Source organism: Bubalus bubalis, chromosome 10 (genome assembly GCF_019923935.1).
Source record: "Bubalus bubalis isolate 160015118507 breed Murrah chromosome 10, NDDB_SH_1, whole genome shotgun sequence".
Classification (NCBI taxonomy): Eukaryota; Metazoa; Chordata; class Mammalia; order Artiodactyla; family Bovidae; genus Bubalus; species Bubalus bubalis.
In genome coordinates this window covers 22,818,392-22,839,446 of record NC_059166.1, presented here as the reverse complement: position 1 = coordinate 22,839,446, position 21,055 = coordinate 22,818,392, and the positions used below count along the sequence as shown (strand labels likewise).

Sequence of the window (21,055 nt, the reverse complement as noted above, 5' to 3'; positions counted from 1 at the left end):
TGGGTGAATTAGATGAAGGGGATTAAGAGGTACAAACTACCAGTAATGTACAGCAAAGTAATGTACAGCAGAGGAAATATAGTCAATAACATTGTAATAACTTTCTACAGTGACAAATGGTAACAGACTTATCATAGTGATCACTTCATAATGTATAAAAACACTGAATCACTTATGTTGTATATCTGAAACAAATATAATTCCCAGGTAACTCAGCTGGTAAAGAATCTGCCTGCAATGCAGGAGACCCCCCTACACCACCCCCGCTTGATTCCTGGGTCAGGAAGATCCCCTGGAAAAGGGATAGGCTACCCACTCCAGTATTCTTGGCTTCCCTGGTGACTCAGACTGTAATGAATTCGCCTGCAATGCAGGAGACTTGGGTTCAGTCCCTAGGTTGGCAAGATCCCCTGGAGGAGGGCATGGCAACCCACTCCAGTATTCTAGCCTGGAGAATCCCCATGGACAGAGGAGCCTGGCAGGCTACATACAGTCCGTGCGGTCGAAAAGAGTCGGACATGACTGAGCAACTAAGCACACACAAGTCAATTACAGTTCCATTTTCTAGAAAATTAAATTTCCAGAGAAGGAAAAAGTGTTCATATCACTGAGATAAATATTCCTTGCTTAGGTATTCTTTAAAACTTGGCAGTAAAGCAAATGTCTCCTGGTATTTTTCCATTAATTTATATTACATCATTAGTGTTGCATTATGGTTGAGATATATTTAGGCTCTGAGACTTATAAAAATAATACTTATGATTTTCAAATTGTTTTCAGTATTTCTTTAAACGGTAAGAGGTTTGATAAATGCTGCTGAGTCTTAATCAAAATAATACAAACATATGATAATGTTTTACATTTAGAAAATTGCTCATATGGAAGATTATGGTGCTCTTAGCCCCAGCCATCCTTAGAGGGAATAAACACACCATGAATCATGACCTGGCTCTTTAAATGGAACCCGACATAGAGCAACTCAATTATTAGCCTTTCTCATTAGTGCCAGGCGTTATCTGCTTATAAGAGGAAGCCTTCCCTTCAAAATCTAAACCTATTAGCTGCCTGCGGATTTAGGGTGGTTAATAAAAGGATTGAGACAGCACTGCTTCATCTGCCCAGGCACCTCTTTATCCAGAGATAATCTCCCACACAGTGATGTGTTAGTCAACTCTAGAAGGACTCATTCCCACATTCCCATTCCCTTCCTTGGCTCTGTATCTCCGGAGAGAGTCATAAAAAGTTGGTAACATTGGTTGTCTCTGGGAGGGAAATTAGATGACTAAGGGTCAGGCACGGTGGAGAGATGATACTACTTACCCTTCTGAACCTTTTGGATTTTTGAAACATGAGAATGTATCACCTTGTTGAAAATGTTTTTAAATTAAAAAAAATGAAGGATCCATTTCCAGAGTTGTCTTTCTGTCAATGAGGTTTCCAGCATGGTGGTTTTTCATGAGTGTGCTGGCACTAATATCATGACACGCCTGCTATTGGTGTACCGAGAAGACACTTCTAAAAACTCCATCATGAGTACGTTCTCTGAACGTTTGACCTGAAGATGGATTGTAGCCCATCCATCTAGAGTGGAAAGGGCCATTCTTTCATCTGATTTCTCCCAGTTTCTCCAGATACCTCTTGAAATTGAAATGCATTCTGGGGCCATATGAGAAACATGAACATAAGTGGTCCATATAAGAGTTCATCCTTTGGCTTGCAAGGTACCAAGCTCTAACCTCTGTTCTTTAGAACATTTTCAGCTTGTCCAGCCACGTACTGTTTTTTCTCCCCGCCCCAGAAGCTGCCCACCTGGTCCACTGTTCAAACCCCAAAAGACCATTTGAAGAGCACTGTATTATTAAATAGGGCCAGTGCATTCTAGAAAGAAATCACCATGGCAAAGAAAACCCACTTCCCCTTTCCAAAGTAAATGGGATTTCTACAATTTAAAGTAATTCTTTAAATTATAAAGACATGTAAATTGTTTGAAAAGACTTTACATAAAAAATAAACTTTAAAATGGTTACAGCTGAATGGTAGGATCTATGACTAGTTGTAACCTTTGAATATTCTGTTTTCCAAATTTTTTAAAATGTCAACATATATCAGACTTATAATCAAGAGAGAATATTGCTTTTAAAAATAAACATCGAATTTTGTAAACAAGAACATTTTTAGAGCATGCAAAATAATACTTTCACACGTGTAATTCTCTGTGGGTGCATGTGTGTGTGTGTGGGTGCTAGTTACTCTGTGTGTCTGACTCTTTGGGACGGTAGCTTGCCAGGCTCCTCTGTTCATGAGATTTTGCCAGTGAGAATACTGGAGTGGGTTGCCATTTCCTCCTCCAGGGGATCTTCCTGACCCAGGGATCAAACCCACATCTCCTGCATTGCAGGAGGTTTCTTTTACCACTGAGCCATCTGGGAAGCCCCTTATATAATTTTATTAGTTTCTATATTATTTGCTTAATATATTAAGCAAAGAATCATTAAATTGATAACTCTTAGAATCAAAATGGGCCTCAAGCAATTATTGGCATAATGTTAAGTGGAAAAATCCAGATACTGACTAAAGTATATGTATATAGCAGTGGTTTGTTTTAAAATGCAGATGCATAGGAAAAAGATTGGGAAATAACATTAAAACAGCCATAAAAAGAATGAAATATTGCCATTTGTAGCAACATGGATGGCCCTAGAGAATATCATATTAAGTAAAGTAAGTCAGACAGAGAAAGACAAATATTATCTGATATCACTTATATGCAAAATCTAAAAAGTACAAATGAACCTATATACAAACCAGAAACAAACTCAGACATAGAAAACAAACATGTAGTTACCAAAGGCGAAAAGAGGGTAAAAGGGCCAAATAGGAGTGTGGAATTAACATATATTAAACTACTATACATAAACTAGATAACAAGAATTTACTATATAACATAAGGAATTGTATTCAGTATCTTTTAATAACCTATAATGGAAAATAGTCTGAAAAAAGTCTTTATATGATTGAAGCAATTTGTTGTACATCTGAAACTCACTCAATATTATAAATCAACTCTACTTCAATAAAAATAAATAAATGAATAGATAGATAAAAGTAAGTAATGCCAAGTCTTAAGGAAAAAAAACAACTCTTAATGGTGTATCATAGAGTGGACCTATAGGGGGTTTTTCTCTACTTTTCAAGTTTCCCTAATGTAGTTATGTTGAGAAGTGTATTTGTGCATGTGTGTGTGTTTAAAGTAATTATCTAGGGACTTCCCTGGTGGTCCAGTGGTTAAGACTCTGTACTCCTAATGCAGGGAAATCGGGTTCAGTCCCTGGTAAAGGAACTAGATCCCACATGCCACAACTAAAATAATACTGCATGCTGCAACCAAGACCTAGCGCAGCCAGATACATAAATATATTTTTTTAATACAGTAATTATCTCATTCTGTGCCATCTTGAGCTATTGTAGCCTATGTAGATTTACAGATAAACTACCCTTTGAGCTTCTACACAGGCTTATCAAAATGTGACATGGCAAGAACTATACTTGTGACCTCAATAAACATTAATTCAGTGACTTTCATTGTGGTCTGGTGGTTAAGACTCTGTGCTTCCACTCAGGCAGCAAGGGTTCGATCCCCAGTCAGGGAACTAAGATCTCACATGCCATGCAGTGTGGCCAAAAATTAAAAAAAAAAAAAAAAAAAAACATGAATTAGGGGCCCTTCATAGAGAATGAGAAGGAAATGGCAAACCACTCTAGTATTCTTGCTTGGAGAATGCCATGGACAGAGGATCCTGGCAGGCTGCAGTCCATGGGTCACAAGAGTCGGACGTGATTTAGCAACTAAACCACTACCACCACAGAGAATAAGAAGGCTGCTTCTGTAGAGATACTCTCTCTAGGGCTCCATTTCCTTGCTACCTGGACAGAAACTGAAAAGAATTGCAAAATGTCACTTAGACCACCAGAGTTGCAAGCATGGCTTCGTATTCGGACTCACGAATTCCCATCCAGCATGTGATCTGATTTCAGTTGAACAAGGGGCAGTGATCTAGGAGAATCTCCTTATTTGTTTAACATAACTGCATGTGCCTTGACCATTAAACCCTTTTAAATAAAGAGGAAATTAATTACTCAGGATTTCTGAATATATCAACTAGGAGAGTACAGGAAAGTAATGTTTTACACTTAGAGAGTCATTTCATATTTTATATTATCTGAACTGAATTTATAGGAAGGTGAAGAAATGTTTATGTATTTGTGGAAGAACCATTATGGGAAAGAGTTATTTTTACCTGAATTCCACGACTTAAAGTTAGTTTTTTGCTTCTATTCACTCTCTCTCAAAAGTATGAATATAAAAAAAAATTATTGACGTTTTTAACAAGAAGAAAATATAGATAGCTTCCAAGTTTGAGTTTCAGGAAAGTTCTGAAAAAAGGGTAGATGAAAAGCTTAAGTATAGTGAGGGCACAGTAATTCTATTTATTGCTTCATCAACTTGAAGCCTAAAGCCAAGCTGTCATTCTGTCAGATAGGCAAACTTCCCTGGAGGTAAAGTTGAACTTCGTGTACCTCAAAATGAATGCAAACCACTGAGCGGTACCAAACTTAAGAATAATTTTGCCTTTTCAGCACCTCTAACCATAAAATGTTGGAGTTGATTTTGGAGATAAGATGCCTAATTTAAACAGGATATAAATGTTCCTTTCTGATTGGATAGTGTAAGAAAATACATGGGTATTTGGACCAGATCTGGGCAGTGCTTATAAGGAGAGGTTACAGTTCTGACCCCCCAGCTTTGTTAGCATATTACCGCATTCAGAGTATTGGTTAGCCGTCGTCTTCTCCTCCCCAGTCTAGACGCTATGCTGATGGCCTGATTTTCCAACAAAATCCAGTCTGTGAACTCATTCTGTAATGGGATCCATGGGCAAACAGTGTCTGCAGAAAAACAGAAAAAAATTTGTAGTGTCCTGCTAATTTTTGGAAATTAAAAGCAGGATACTTTCCAGGAAAATGCTCAGTTTTAAAAGGTTCTAAATCTTATCTGGTCCACTGGCTCCTCCCATTATTGCCCAACCCAATTTCTTTTTAAATATTTATTTATTTATTATTTGGCTGCACTGGATCTTAGTGGCAGCATGCAGGATCTAGTTCCCTGACTAGGGATAGAACCCAGGACTCTTGCATTGGGAGGTCTCACCCAACCCTATTCTTAATTTACCATCTTCCTCCCAGAGACATTACTGATTGAAGAGAAAGCCTCTTGTGTCAGCTTTCCCCATACTTGTTCCTGGAACCCAAGACCAAGTGAAGATTAGGACACTGTGGAATGATTGGTCCTGCAAATTTGGAGAGACCTTAAAAAATTGCTAAAGTAGATGAGTTTATATTTAATTCCCAGGGGGAGAAAATGAATCCAACAAAGAGGGATCTTTGCTCGGTCAGGGTGTGAAGATCCTGCAGGTGCGGTATGTTTGTGTTGTCAGGGCTCCCTGGGCTCCTCCTCCCACCCTCCTTGTGGTGTGGGTGGTGCCCCTCTTCCCTGCTTCTCGTTTCACTCTCCCTGCCGCCCCCCACCCCAGGACATCACTGGCCTGGCTTTTTCTGGTAACTGAGAAAGTGTGTGCTGAGCCCATTTTCATTTAGGTCTCTGTGTGGCAAAAGGCAAATGTGTTTGAGACAACTGTAGCAATCAAAGTGTAGCCTGGAAATATGGACCAAGATTTTTCTCTGGTCAGACTGATCAAAACTGGTGGGTGTAGAAATCCAACTGATTATGTTTTCCATTCCATTCTACCCAGAGGGCAACAAAAGTACCCTTTGAATGAAAGCATGGATGACAACTGAGGAGACTTAGCATGCACGCACACATAGATAGACATGTTTTAATCTCATAGCCTCACATAGGTTAGGAATACAGAGTCTAGAGCCTGGCCTTCAAGCTCTCTGCCTTGAGTACATGACTGAGCAACCCTGTGCCTCAGTTTCTACATCTGTACAAAAAGGATACAGGAGTACTTACCTCATAGGATTATTTTGAAGATTACACATAGTAGAATTTAATGTGCGTGCTCAGTCATGTGTGACTCTTTGCAATACCGTGGACTATAGGCTGTCAGGCTCCTCTGTCCATTGGAAATTTTCCGGGCAAGACTACTGGAGTGGGTTGCCATTTTCTCCTCCAGAGGATCTTCCCGACCCAGGGCTAGAACCCTCATCTCATGTCTCCTGCATTGGCAGGCAGATTCTTTACCGCTAGTGCTACCGCATTTAACAGTTAGGTATTATTATTATCTGCCTTTCTTTCACATTTTATATGTTTGATTTTAAGAGGTTTTCAATTACTCTTGAAACATTTTTATACAATTTTATAACAAGTTATAACATTTTATAACATTTTAACAATTGTAAAATTTATTTTACAATTTAACAATTGTTAAATTTATTTAACATTGTAACAATTTATAACATTTTATAACAATTTCCATAGCTTTTCTTCAGGTTATAGTTGACTCTTCCTAGAAAGCATGATGGAATATCATATCAAATGGGTTATCATGGATTAGTATATACTCAGTTGTAATTCGGAGAAGGCAATGGCACCCCACTCCAGTACTCTTGCCTGGAAAATCCCATGGATGGAGGAGCTTGGTAGGCTGCAGTCCATGAGGTAGCTAAGAGTCGGACACAACTGAGCGACTTCACTTTGACTTTTCACTTTCATGCATTGGAGAAGGAAACATCAACTCACTCCAGTGTTCTTGCCTGGAGAACCCCAGGGATGGGAGAGCCTGGTGGGCTGCCGTCTATGGTATCGCACAGTCAGATATGACTGAAGCGACTTAGCAGCAGCAGTTGTAATTAATGTTAAGTGGATCTAATGATTAAACTCTTCAGTTACATAGAATTACTTATAGAACAAGTAATCAAATAACCAAGTGCACCTATATATATGTACTCAGTCGTTCATGTGTTAGCAACTATTTATGGAGCACAGAGAGTGAGTCATACTTTTATGGACCCTAGGAGTTTAGAACATGTCAAAGTCCTCACTCACACATGCTTGTGTTCTAGGGAGGGAGACAGACCGTTAGCAAGTAAATGAACAAATGGACAATAATCATTTCTTTTCTTTTTAAAAGGGTGGGTGCTCTTTTTTATTTTAAATATTTATCTACTTGGCTATGTTGGGTCTTAGTTGCGGCACATGGGATCTAGTTCCCTGACCAGGGGTCAAACCTAGGCCTCCTGCATTGGTAGCATGGAGTCTTAGCCATGGGACCACCCAGGAAGTCCCTAGACATAATCATTTCAGACAGTGCTAAGTGCTATGAAAAAAAAACGTAACAGGACACTGTGCCAAGAGCAAGGGTGGATATGGATAGGATGGCTAAGAACGGGGTCTCTTGAGGAAATTAAACTTACTCTGTGATTTAAATGACAAGAGGAAGTTGTCAGCACTGTTTGGGGAGAGAAAAACACTTCCCCTAAGGGTATCAGCTAATGTAGTGGGGAGAGCTGCTGCAAGAGGCTTGAGGTGGCAAGGATTTTGCATGAGCAGAGGGCAGGAATAAAGCTCAGGTGACTGAAACAGTCATGTTGTCCCTGTGTAATACTGCAGAACACGGAGGTTCACACACCTGCCCAAGGTTGTGGACAGAATAGAGTCAAGAACTGAACTCACAGTAGACTCATCCCTACTTGAATCACAGCGTGTTTGCTCATTTTGGAAAACTTGGTATAACCTATTTTATTTTGACTTCTGTCGAACATGCCGAAGTAATGTCATGTCACAGGCTCCATACATCCTTCATATAGCTCCAATTATCAACTTATAGCCAATCTTGTTTCATCTGTTCTTACATCTTTAATTTTTCATTTTTAATGCTTGATTCAACATAGCAACATTTATTAAGTAATACCGTATGCTAGGTATTGTATTCTATGAGTATATGAAAGTGAGCCCAAGTCTTTTCTCAGCATCTCACGATCTAAAAGGAGATACACCCATACACACACACACACACACACACACACACACAATGATCAGTGACTGGTATAAACCAAATATTGTGGGTACACAGAATAGAAGCAATTATTAATTTTCTGAGAGGTAAAGGAAAAAGAAGTTTGGGGAACTCACAGAGGAAGATTGTAGGAGATAGAGATAGGAGGAAAGATAAGGATAAAGGAAAAAGTGGAGAGCCTTTAGGAGGGCAAATGATTGGAATGTGGGTATTTGGGGAGTGATTGTGAAGTTAGAAACATGGGTTGGGCCACATCCTGAAAAGCCTCAGCCATCACTTTAAGAAATTTAAATTTTATCAATAGTGGGGAACAGTGCAATGATATTAACAAAGATCTAGGATGATTGGATCAGTATTTATGGTAATAATGCCAGTGACAGTGTGGAGCATAGATTTGATCTCCCAATCTATGAGCCTGAGACAGGGAAATTAATTTGGAGTCTGGGCAGATGACCATTAAATTTTACTTGAACAAATGAACATGAGAATAGGCAAGATAAATGGAATACCAAGTAGAATTGCATAATGGTGGAATCACAGAAGTAGGCTGAAGAAGTGAATCAGACAAGGGCTTCTGGAGAAGATGGCTTTTGACCTTGATCTTAGATATGAAAACATATGGAAAATGAAGGGAGTGATTCCAGTATTAGAAAGGAACATGTTCAAAAGCAGAGGGCTACAAAATCACAAGGACTGTTCAGGAACTCTCACAGAGGGACATGAATCCAGCCAGCTAGCTAGCATGCTGTTAATATTGTTAGTAGTTTCAGCAAAAGGTAGTGAAGGCTTGACTGAATCCAGAGACAGGCAGTTGGGGCAGGACTTGGTGACTAATGTGATGTGGAGGGTGAAAGGGAGAAAGTTGCAATCTTAGGCTTCTAGACTGAACATATTTTTAAAGGTATAACATTTAACAAAATAGAAAGCATAAAGGCAGGTTCACAAGGAAAGATAATTTGTATATCTGTATACATGCTTAGCATGTTGCCTGTGGAACATTTGTAAGGAAATGCCTGGGAGGTGTTTGAAAATTCAGGTGTAGAAAGTACATTTGGAGTCTTCAGTGGGAAGTGAAGAGAAGCCGAAGCTAATAGTAACTACATGATGGTGTTTTCCTTTTTGTAATGACAATTCAGGTATAACCAAATCCTTTATGAAACATCTCACTTTGTTCAATATAGGTTAGAACATGACCCTCAAGATAGTGATGTTTTGTGTATTGATTGCTCTGTATCTCGGATGATAAAACCAGCATCTTTTGCAGAGCTGTCTCTGTTTTCCCACATGACATTTATAAAGATCTTCTGTTAAGACAGTAATTTATTAAGAGAACAGTAATTCAGTTGGGGATGCTAGAGCTGCCTTTGATCATAAAAATGACTGTACCATATTCACGTCACTGAATAGAGTTGTGTTTCTCTACCACATCACAGAGTTTCTGTTTTGTATTTCAGGTTTCATCGTCCATAATGAAGCATGAGACTCTTGGGAAACAGACTGATCATCTTGTGGGGAAGCCTCGCTTCCTGAAAACCTGATATTGCACTGGGATTTGAATGTGTGTGTTTCTGTTTAACTTGTGGTGAAGGAAGCGTGTGGAAAGTGCTCCCCACTTGTACAGCCCGGGTGGGCCAACAAGCAAAGGGGATGGTTCAGCATCCCAGCTGTTCAGTGACCCTGCTGTCCAGAATGTGGACTGATGGTAAGGGACACCATGTTTATGCCAGTTATTCTTCATCAGGAGTTTTAATCAAAGAAGATGAGCAGAAGACAATCGCTGTTGCCAGAAAGCCACATTTGAGAGTGTGGGTTAAAGAATGGGGAATGGAATTTCTGAGCACTGGAAAGGGTTACGGGGGTGGGGGGTGGGGGTGGGTGGTGAAAATCAGAAAGCAAGAGAAATACTTCATTACGTTAATGAAAAAAGGAAATAGAAGCATAAATGTATTTTTGAAGAGACTTTGGCCAATTGAGAACTTATTAAGGAATGTGGGAGTTTAATCACTCAATGTGGATTTCTTAGACCTGATCCTAAAAGAATATTCTTGTTTCACCATTATATTGGTACAGTGTAGTACCGTTATTTTCTTGTCATTGTGCCAGTGAATCCAGTTGCCAGAAATAAGTCTGAATGTTTTCATGTATCTTTTTCTTAAATGCAAGAGGCTTTTACTGACTCTTAATAAGCATGCTTACCCAAATTTTGTTGCATGCTTCAAATAGCATAGCTATACACACTTTACATTCTTTTAAATACTCCTTACCTAACGTACCAATCTTCCACAAGGATAACAGGACTTGGAACAAAGATGTAATGCGACCCTATAAATCTGTAGCAAGCTTTAGAAATGAATCTTTTGGTCTTTCCCTAGCTTAATTATCTCCAAAGTTGAAACAGTCCTACTTGATTTAAGGAAGATACTATCTACAATCATGGCACCTTTTTAAAAAGTCTGAATCCAAAGTTAAACTTAAGCAAAATACAGGTGTTCTGCCAGCAGTTGGCTCTGAATGGGAACGGAAAGAACTACTTAGTTTTCATGCTGCGTTAAAGTTGGATTGCTGCTATTAAAAAAAATAAAGCACATGGATTAAAAAAAAATACTCACCCAAAGACTTAACAGAAAATTTTCTGCTAAGTTGTTAAGTAAGGAGAACCTCATTTGGTATTTTAAGAGTGCAAATTGCATCCATAAACACAGAACTGACTTTCAGTACAAAAGGATCAGTGAATTAAAGTTACGAAAGATTTCCCCATGAGCCTACAGTCAATATTGTTTACATTGAGAAGCCATTGTTGCCATCTGGCTATTTTCCATGGAGTCATGGGCATAGCGTGGCTTCCGCTCCCAAGTACCTATGACCACGTGTAAATTCTACCTTGCATCTAATTGTTCTTTCACAATTATTTTGTGCCCCTTTTATTAAAAACACATGTGATGTAGAACAACACGACAAGACCTAAAGAGACTATTTTATTCTCGGAGTTTGGACTAGGATTTTCTGAAGTGATTCTGGTTCATTGTATGGAAAACTGTAATTTTCTATTCAACCAAAAGCAAGCATTTAATCTAATGGGTAAATGTGGGTCCTGCCATTCACTTATATTTTAAAGAACCACTTAAAATTGGATTTGTAAGAAATAAAAAATGTCATCCCACATGGCCTATTACAAAAAGCCAGGACCATTTTTAACTCAGAAAAGTAGCTGGCATCGTTGCCGCTCTTGCTGTACACAGCTGCGTGCATTAATACAATAAACCTAGAATTTTGCACTATTGTCATTTCTTTGATAGAATAACTTATTTTTCTTTGAAAGAATTTTTCTGCATGTCCTAGTGTCTTTAATCTGGTTGAAATTTTGTTCATTTCATAGTGTTTAAATCCAGCCATAGATATTAACTGTGTTCCAGGTTTTTTTGCTGAAGTCATTTTCTTCCTTTTGTATTTCCTTATTGTCATTTTAGTGTCTTAGGAAAAATACCAAGGCATATAATATTATTTTAATTTTCTATACTTATAATCTTAGAACATTGTTTTGATTTCTAGTCACAAGGCTCCTATAAAAATGGCAAATATAAGACATTTATCACTGTTTTATCACTCAAGATGCGTGTCATAGAAAGTCTCTATTTGGTTGATAAAAGGAACAATTTTTCCCCCCTAGCAGTACATGTGATATAATTTTTTATTCCCTATAGTGAGATGCACTTAGTACAAAAAATAAGACTGAAAAAGAAAATGAGATTCTGGGTCCTCAATATATTGTTTTCCTTCTATGATATGTCAGATTTATGAACTACCCATACTTTCTCTTCTACTGATTAATGTGTCTAGGGAAAAGTTTTAAACTTTTCTCTTTTTTTTTAAGAAAATGTAAAAGTAAAAAAAAAAAAAATTAACCACTACTAGTTTAAGAATTGGAACCATGAATTATTTCATTGGAATGATCCTTTAAATAAAAAGAATGGAAGGATTATGAGCTAAGCTACATTCACAGAATGAAGCTCTGTTTTAATAGCTAATTTTAAAAGGCAGAAACACTGCATATCCACATCAGCAGCCCATCCAGAGGTCTCTTGCAAAGCAGCTCTGAAAGGATACAAGGATGTGGACCAGCCGCCATAGAATTATGTATCTGCCTAGTGCCAGCATTTCTGCAATCCAGCCAGTAAGCTGCGGTTCTGTAAAAATAAATGTGTGTGTGTGAATTGGGTTGTTCCAGTACAAAATCAGGGTTTTTCCTATTTAATGTGTGACATTAGGCTGACATAGAAGTAAATGGTTTTTCTGAGTCCCTAAGATATGATTAAGGAAGAAAAACAAGTCCATCTCCAGAAAAGGTCAGGCACGAAAGAACTAGACAGACTAGTTTGGTTTTGTAAAAACCAAAGTGGTCATTTCCATCTTTTTTAAAATGGAGAAAAAGAACTTTAACGTTAAGGTAATAAGGAGATGCCATGAGCTTTAGCATTATCTTCATGGTCTGACAAAATTAGTTCTCTGATGATTAGTGTTAGTTAATTTTAGGCTGCCTTGCCTGATAATTTCCTACGTGTGTGAAATAACTTGCATTTTTTTTTGTTTGTTCAATATAGTTTACCTTTATAATAATTCCTAAAATCTATAGTAGAGAACTAGTTTGGATATTTGAACAGCTGTTTCAAATTGAGGGGGGCAAAAACACATTCTATCTGATTTATCCAGAAAAATCAACTTTCTGCTTTCATTTTCATGTCCTATATTAGCATATTGATTGTAATCACTTATCTTTCTCTTACATTAGTACATATATTGTGTTAGGAGAAACATCTGAAATGTCAGTGAAAATCTTTTTAAGGAAATAGAGGAACTGAATACACTCCTTAATAATCATCAAATACTGAAAATGAGAGATAAGTCCTTAAAACTCATAACTCAAGTTTTACAACCTGCAGTTAATTCAGTGCTGCATTGGCACTTAAAAAAAATACGATAGCTTACACCTAAAAGAGAAAAACCTGCATTAACACTGTATATCCTAATGTGTACCACTTTTTAACACAAAACAGGCATTGTATTTATCCTTAATAGAATAGGACACAACTGTCACAAATTACACTGCATAACAATAGAAGAAAGCAACCTTGTCTATCACAGAACAGTGTCTCCACATTTAAACAGTGAAAGCTCTTCAGAAATGTCAGAGTACTTCTTTAAGTGGTTCCAGCAGCACATTCGACACCTAAATGAGAAATCTTCAAAGGAGGTAAGTTGGACTCAAGCTAGTATAAGACATACGCATTTATGTCATTTTGGTAGCCTTAAACATTCCTAGATACGATCATATTATGAAGCCTGACCTTACTAACGAAAATATATATATTTTGAGACAAGAATTAATTTCTTCACATGGTTAGAGAATGTTATAAGCACTAAGGAACCACTAAGATAACGACTTATTTACAAAATTGTCCCTTGGCCACTTGAACCGGCTAGTCGTCCACGGTTGCGTGTCTAAGTGTCTGTCACAGTATTTCACTTGCCAAAGCAGAATGAACTTTTCCAGCTGAACTGTTTCCTAGAGGGGAATGCAGCAGCAAAAGTAATCATCAAATTCATAGGACCATCTTTCTGAGAGAAAGCACATCTCCAGATAGAGGACACCCAATTTTCAAAGAGCAGCATGAGGGGCTATTATAATTTGTTAGTGATCAAAGGGTGGTAGAAATAGGGTGGAATACTCCCAAACCATTCTCATTTTCACTTTCTGTTTACTTTTTGTAACCATTAAGCTTAAACTCTTTGTGGAAATGGCAAACCACCAGTAGCCGTTCTAGAAAACAAGCCCAAAATAGTCCACTTATGCTTTTTTGAAGACAGGGTCATCCCATATTAAGAAACCCTTATGTATACACTGTAAGATTTCTGGCACAAAAACAAAAAAGAGAAAGAAAGAGAATCCTCTAGCAGCTATTTGCACTAGAAGCCAGCCCTCTAGGCAAGCGTCATTTTTTAGCCATGCTAGGATTTACTGCAGAAACAATGCCATTTAGCTGGCATAGCTGTGCATGTAAGCAGAGCACTCCATCCGTGTTTCTCAGTAGGGCTGCTGCTGGCATTTGAGCTGGGCAGTTCTTTGTTGTACAGAAATGTCTCACGCGTTGCAAGATGTTTACTCTCCCAGGCCCTTGCTGACTAAATGCCAGTAGTATGCCCACCTGTTGTAAATACTAAAAGTAAAAAGCCCTCCCCCATGTTCAGATGCTCTCCTAGGAGGGCAGTGCCACCTCCCTTAAATACCACTGTCTCCTGCAATTTGAGGACACAGGAAAATGTGTCTATCTCAAAACCTCATCTTGACTGCCTTGCATGTCTTTGGGCCCTGAATCATTTTTTCCTCTGCCATTTTTCTTGCCTTCCGCATCTAGCCTTCTGATGGCAACTTTAGTTTTCCAGTTCTTCATGGAGGAGGTTATTGGGTAGGCTTGGCAGTTCCAACAGGCATCATCACTTGGTTAGTCCCTGTATGTAAAGGACAGAGTTCACATGAAGCACACTTTTTTTTTGCCTCACAGTTTTACCTCACAGCTACACTGTTGGTCGTAGCCCTAGTCAGTGTCATGAGGATCCCTGCATGGCTTAACCACAAACACGACTGCTAACTATCCACACAGAAACAAAACTGGTGGTCTGTGAAAATCACCATTAGGTTTCACCTAGTAAACTGCATCCCATGAGTTCCTAAACAATCTCATTTATCCTGTTAAAGAAGCATTTAATCGACATGCAAATGCTTGCATTTCCCCTGCAGAGACAGTCATGCAGTTCAACTTTTAGATTTGTGAATACTAAATTATGAAGGGAAGAAGGGTGAGCTGTGGATTGCATGCATATTGTCCTCCATACTTCAATGACAGTCATTCATAAAATGAGTTTTACCTGGGTGAAATATTATTATATTAACTATACATAAACATACTTATTCTCTTTGTAACTTTTTATCATCAAAACTGAATGATAAATGTGTCTTGAAATGATTGGGTAAATTGTGACTAATGGATCAAATTAAGTTAACTACTATAATTTTTTTTCAATATTAAAATTTCTAAAATCTTTTTTGAAGCAGAGTAACTCAGTCAATAAAAGTGGTTATATTGTAAACTTTAAGATGGTGCTTAAGAATTCTTGTTAAATACCTTTTTTTTTTTAAGAATAAATTGAAGGGAGTAAATGAGGCAGAACGCCACTCCACCCTCAGGTCAATTTTGTGCTGTGTTAAAATGCCAATAACATTTGTGCCACTTGCCAGTTTGGGGGGCTTTTCCCTTACTGGATGTTTTGTTATAGTTTGACTGTGTATTACATTGCTTAGAGAGCTTCCACGTGAAGAAGTCACCATGGCAGTGCTAACTAGCATTCATAAACAACCTGAATGAATCTAGGGTCAAACCACTTTCATCACTAAAAATACAGGCACTAATTTTTTATTTTTATTTTTAAAAATATTTCTTCTGTGGCCTAGAGATGTGCCAATGCATTCAAAACATTCTGCACCAATTTCAGCAGATTGAGAACCTACTAAAAATTCAACCTAGTCATTTTTTTTTTCCATGTAACAGTGAGGTTTAAATAAAGAACTATATGCATTCTTCTGTTATTTCAAGTTTTGGTGAAAGTGATAAGAATGGTAAGTTGTGATTGTTATCAGGCTGACTAATTTCTAATTTCCAGTGAGTGATCTTATCCTACATATTACACAGGTATAATATCTGTGACTGTAAATAACTGGAACTGTATACTGATTAACATGACAGTTTCTCTTTTTTGTGTGTTGTTCTGAAACCTGTACTGTATCATAGTATGTGGGTATAAATATCTACAAGTATACACACACATGTATATGTAATTCCACTATTGTAACCTGAAAGAAAGACTATGTATTACCTTTTTTATTCTGTATTGGTGTTTGTGTTATTTAAAAAGCAAAATTATGCTCTGTGTAGTTGTATGATATTATAGTATGCTTTGCTGTGCACAATTCCAAGTGCCTTAGAACATTGTTTAGCTTTCTTAAGTATATATAAATGCATATATGTATAAAATTGGGAAAAGTTACCTCAATAAAATCATTGGGAAATCCCAGCTTTAGTTTGTTCCAGTTTCTGTTGCATTCAGACAGGGCTCAGTATTTCTAAATTAAAGGCTCAGAGTCCATACCTGTAAAGCAAGAATAAGATAGCTTTTCTAATTGCCTGTAATTTCAACTCCTCCTGACTTATAACTTTTTGTATGCAAGTCCTCATGGTTTGTACCTTTAATTAAAAATATCTGTCTAAAGAATTACTGCTTTAAACAGCAACTTACAGTTTATTTTTACATTTTATTTTAAAATAAGCTGTCTTTTTATGTCTGTCTTTTTTACATCTGAGGAGATTTGAAATTGCTATTTTCATTCACATTATAATGTGTAAAAAATAAGATAGTCCCTTTAGAGTTAGTAATATAGAAAATAAACAGACTTCCTCACTATGCCTACTATTTAATATGTTTACAGGCAAGGAGAGAGCTTGGGAACATATTTTGACTAGAAAAGGAATTGCAATATACTTTTCCTGTTGTTCAGCAGTGGTTAGAAATTATATGTGAACCTCCTTCATGCTCTAAGACAAGGGCAAAGGTATGAGATGGAAGTTGAAAAGCAATTTTGTGTACCTTTATGACAAATGTCCATCTAGTCAGAGCTATGGTTTTTCCAGTAGTCATGTAGGGATGTGAGAGTTGGACCATAAAAAAGGCTGAGCACCAAAGAATTGATGCTTTTGAACTGTGGTGCTGGAGAAGACTCTTGAGAGTCCCTTGGACTGCAAGGAGATCCAACCAGTTAATTCTAAAGGAAATCAACCCTGAATATTCATTGGAAGGACTGGTGCTGAAATGGAAGCTCCAATACTTTGGCCACCTGATGCAAAGAGCCATCTCATTAGAAAAGCCCCTGATGCTGGGAAAGAATGAAGGCAGGAGGAGAAGGGGATGACAGAGGACAAGATGGTTGGATGGCATCACCAACTCAATGGACATAAGCTTGAGCAAGCTCTGGGAGATGGTGAAGGATAGGGAAGCCTGGTGTGCTACAGTTCCATGGGGTCACAAAGAGTTGGACACGACTGAGCAAGTGAACAAAAACAACCCTAGAGGGAGGACTTGTAAGAGAAAAGATCGGGACCAAAAAGATAGAGTAGGTTTGAAAACTGGACCCAAGTATGCTATTAAAACTCAGGGGTGCATCTCCAAGATAGGTGTAGTAGTTCAACAACCACTTTCCATTTTTCTCACACAAAACCAGATTCAACGTGGAACCATTACTTGATTTTTTCCTCGTAACCAAAATGTTTTATTTCAGGTTTGTAGGGTAAAGGAAAAGAGCCAAAAGAATCAGTAATGGAAACATTACTTTGTGAAACCTAACAGAGGGACTTCCCCAGTGGTTAAGACTGCGCTTCCAGTGCAGGGGGTGTGGGTTCAAGACCTGATCTGGGAACTAAGATCCCACATGCTGTGCAACACAGCCAATAAATAAGTAAGATAAAACTTAATGGAGGTAAGAGACCATTTTCTCAGTTTCTGCAGTGCTTTCATAGCATCAAATTTACGAAATTTTATTAAATTTGACTAAACTCTTCGTGGGACCTAAACTCAGACATGGCATGGGGTTGCTGCCAAGCACTGCTCTCTGGACAACCCAAGTCCTTGTCCAGTTTGTGAACTTTGAAGTCTGTCCTGTAAAAAGTGGACACTAATAGTAGAATGCATAAAACTCTAGAGAAAGGTTTAAAATGTAACATTTGTGTAAAGGTTTTTTGCTCTTTAGCTACAAGTGGTGCCATTTCTAGGAACCAAATAGTGGGAGAAAAATTTCAGTCCCTCCTAAAAGGCTGAGTGGGATGTTATAAAATAGAAGAAAATTCCAGTTGGAGAGAATGATGTAAACGAAGTAATGCTGAAGGAGTCCATACTGTATTTGGGGGAAAATTGGTCTCATTCAATTGGAGTGAAAAATAAAAGGAAGGTAGTGTGAAACTGGTCTGTGGTGAAACTGCAGAAGATCTTGAGGACTGACTAAGGCCTCTGGGAGGTATTGAATAGGCAGAGGAGACTCATTGGAAAATTCTGAGTCAGAATAATATGAGAGTTGTCTTTAAGAAAGAGTAATATGGTAGCAAGATTAATAAAGTTTGGAGAAGACTCAGTGAGGCAATGACCAAGATTTCAAAGGAATCAGGGACTGAACTAAAGAGGTAACAAACTTATTAAACTGTGGGAAAGGATCATTTATGGCTTGAATTTGAACTGCTGAGTATACCCAGAAGAACAAATGCTATGCTATGCTAAGTCACTTCAGTCATGTCGGACTCTCCGTGACCCCATAGACGGCAGCCCACCAGGCTTCCCCGTCCCTGGGATTCTCCAGGCAAGAACACTGGAGTGGGTTGCCATTTCCTTCTCCAATGCATGAAAGTGAAAAGAGAAAGTGAAGTCGCTCAGTCGTGTCCGACTCTTAGCGACCCCATGGACTGCAGCCTACCAGGCTCCTCCATCCATGGGATTTTCCAGGCAAGAGTACTGGAGTGGGGTGCCATTGCCTTCTCCAAGAAGAACAAATAGGGGCAAATTATTTTCTGCGTTGAGGACTCCCTATTCCAGATTGTCTGACTTGGGCCAACCAAAGTTAAAAGTTCATCCAGGAACACACCATTAGGTAAACAAGCACTGAAAATGCCAGTTCTTTTCTCTCTAGAGTATTTATTCAGTTATGAAAGGTTAGCATCTACAGCTATATGCCAATAGATGTACAGTTGGATCCATGACTCTGAAAGTCAGGGAAAAGGTCTGGGCTATAGAGAGGAAGATGAGACTCATCAGCACATGTAACGGAAGTTGTGGAAAAGGATAAAAACACCCCCGCAGACAATGTGGCCTAAGACTATTAAGAAAGTACTACAATGAAATTTTAATAAACTATTTCTTCATCACCTGTCTCCATCACCTTTGTCTCCAAGACTATAAAATCATTTCATTTACACATCATCTGAGTGCTTTGAACACAACTGAAACGTACCAAAGAACACTCAAAAATCATTTTATAATTGGAAAGATACAGTAAAGAAAATTAATTTGGATCAGTATTTCCAAAGTGTATTCACCAATGAAATGTATGTACTTGTGACTCTAAGAATGGGAGTCAGTAAGCAGAAAGCAAGCGATATCAATGTGCAGTTAAAAAGAATTTTAAAGAACATACAATTACTATGGACTAGAAGCAAGTAAAAAAATCTATGCATGTAATTTAAGTGACATGAAAGGCACCAGAAATGAAAGGAAAGCAAAAGGATTAGGATTCCAGGAAGCTGATAGTTTGGGTCAAGATGCAAGCTTACAGATTCCTATGATGTGAATGTGAAGTGAGGCAAAGAACATACTCACTGACAGATCTCAGATGCTGAAGGCAGGAGCTGGCGATTCTAAGGCGACAATGACGATAGGTAAATAACTGCACTTAGCTGAGATGAGAACGTTTGCTCACCTTCATGGAGCAATGATCACAAGCCATGCACAGGTCCATGCATTTCATGTGTGGTTTCTCACTTAACAACGATCCCATGGGGTAAGTGCTAATATTCTCATCCCATTTAACATTCGGGTCAGTAAACTGAAGGTGTCTTGCCCCAGGTTACACAATAAGAGTAAAACAAAGGCCAGAAACCAATTTCAGCTAGTTTACCAAGTATATTACTATTATTATTCAATATTACAGGGGGAAATTTGTGCTTCAGTGAAAAAGGATGCATGTTTTTAGACAAGCAAACCCATCCAATTCTGATTTGACTTGCTTTGACTTACTGTTTATAATAGTACCTCTTTCATAGTGCTATGGTCAGGAAGATCTAAGATAATTCAGGTAAAGTGTCAGAATGTTACTTCATTTAAACAAGTATTTATTGAGTGTACCCGCCAGGCACTATTTGAGGTCCTGAAGATAGATAAGGTAGTAAACAAAACAGATCAAAACAAAACCTTCACTCATGAAGCTTAATTATATTGAATGTGAAGCACATAGGAGTGTTCTGTATTGATAGTATCCCTGTTACAAAGCATTATTCTAACACAAGTTCTATGATCCTAAATTGTCTGTAATTTTTACTGTAATAAAAGTATAATATTCCATAGAAATTTATAATTGTAATGCTCAGATATGTCTAACTCTTTGTGACCCCATGGACTATAGCCTGCCAGGCTCTACTGTCCATGAAATTTTCCAGCCAAGAATACTGGAGTGGGTTGCCATTTCCTCCTTCAAGGGATATTCCTGACCCAGGGATGGAACCCATGTCTCTTGCACCTCCTATATTGGCAGTCGGGTTCTTTACCATTGCACCACCATAGGTAGGATATAAAGACACAATTCAAGGAAAATTAGACTTTGGAAAGGCACCAGAAATTGGGAAGAGGAAATACAAATTTGAAGCAAGGCCTGCTGATAAAAGACTACACTACCATCCTCTTTTGCCCAGGAAAAGCTCTGAGAGTGGGCCAGCACCCATCTGAAATCTTGTGGTGGTGATGGGTAGATATGGTGGTGGTAGTTTAGTTGCTAAGTTGTGCCTGACTCTTGTGACCCCATGGACTGTAGTCTGCCAGGCTCCTCTGTTCATGGGATTCTCCAGGCATGAATACTGTAGTGGGTTGCCATTTCTTTCTCCAGGGGATCTTCCCGACCCAGGAATCAAACCCTAGTCTTCTGCACTGCAGGCAGATTCTTTACCTACTGAGCTAAGAGGGAAGCCCTAAGTAGATATGCTTATAGCCTTTGCTTAAACTATGACCAAATGTTTAGGGATAGCTTGAAAAAGAAAAAACATTAGTTTCCACCTCCTAAGCTAAGGTATGCAAACACCAAAGAGATTCTGAATATATTAGTCTGAATGCCTCGACTGTCAACAGAGTTGGGGGGAAGGGTTGTTAACTGGATGTTTGAACAC

The 21,055-nt window shown here is 38.3% G+C and overlaps 1 protein-coding gene across 3 annotated transcripts in view; it reads left to right on the top strand.

The window, feature by feature from the left end:
* PHACTR2 (phosphatase and actin regulator 2) overlaps positions 1-16,160 on the top strand; it is a 297,414-nt gene extending 281,254 nt beyond the window's left edge. For all 3 annotated transcript variants that reach the window (XM_025294444.3, XM_025294442.3, XM_006075193.4), the window contains one exon: positions 9,491-16,160. In XM_025294444.3, coding sequence (XP_025150229.3) covers positions 9,491-9,506 — 16 coding nt within the window. In that variant the 3' untranslated portion in view covers positions 9,507-16,160. The remainder of the gene's footprint in view (positions 1-9,490) is intronic.
* The last annotated feature ends 4,895 nt before the right edge of the window (positions 16,161-21,055 follow it).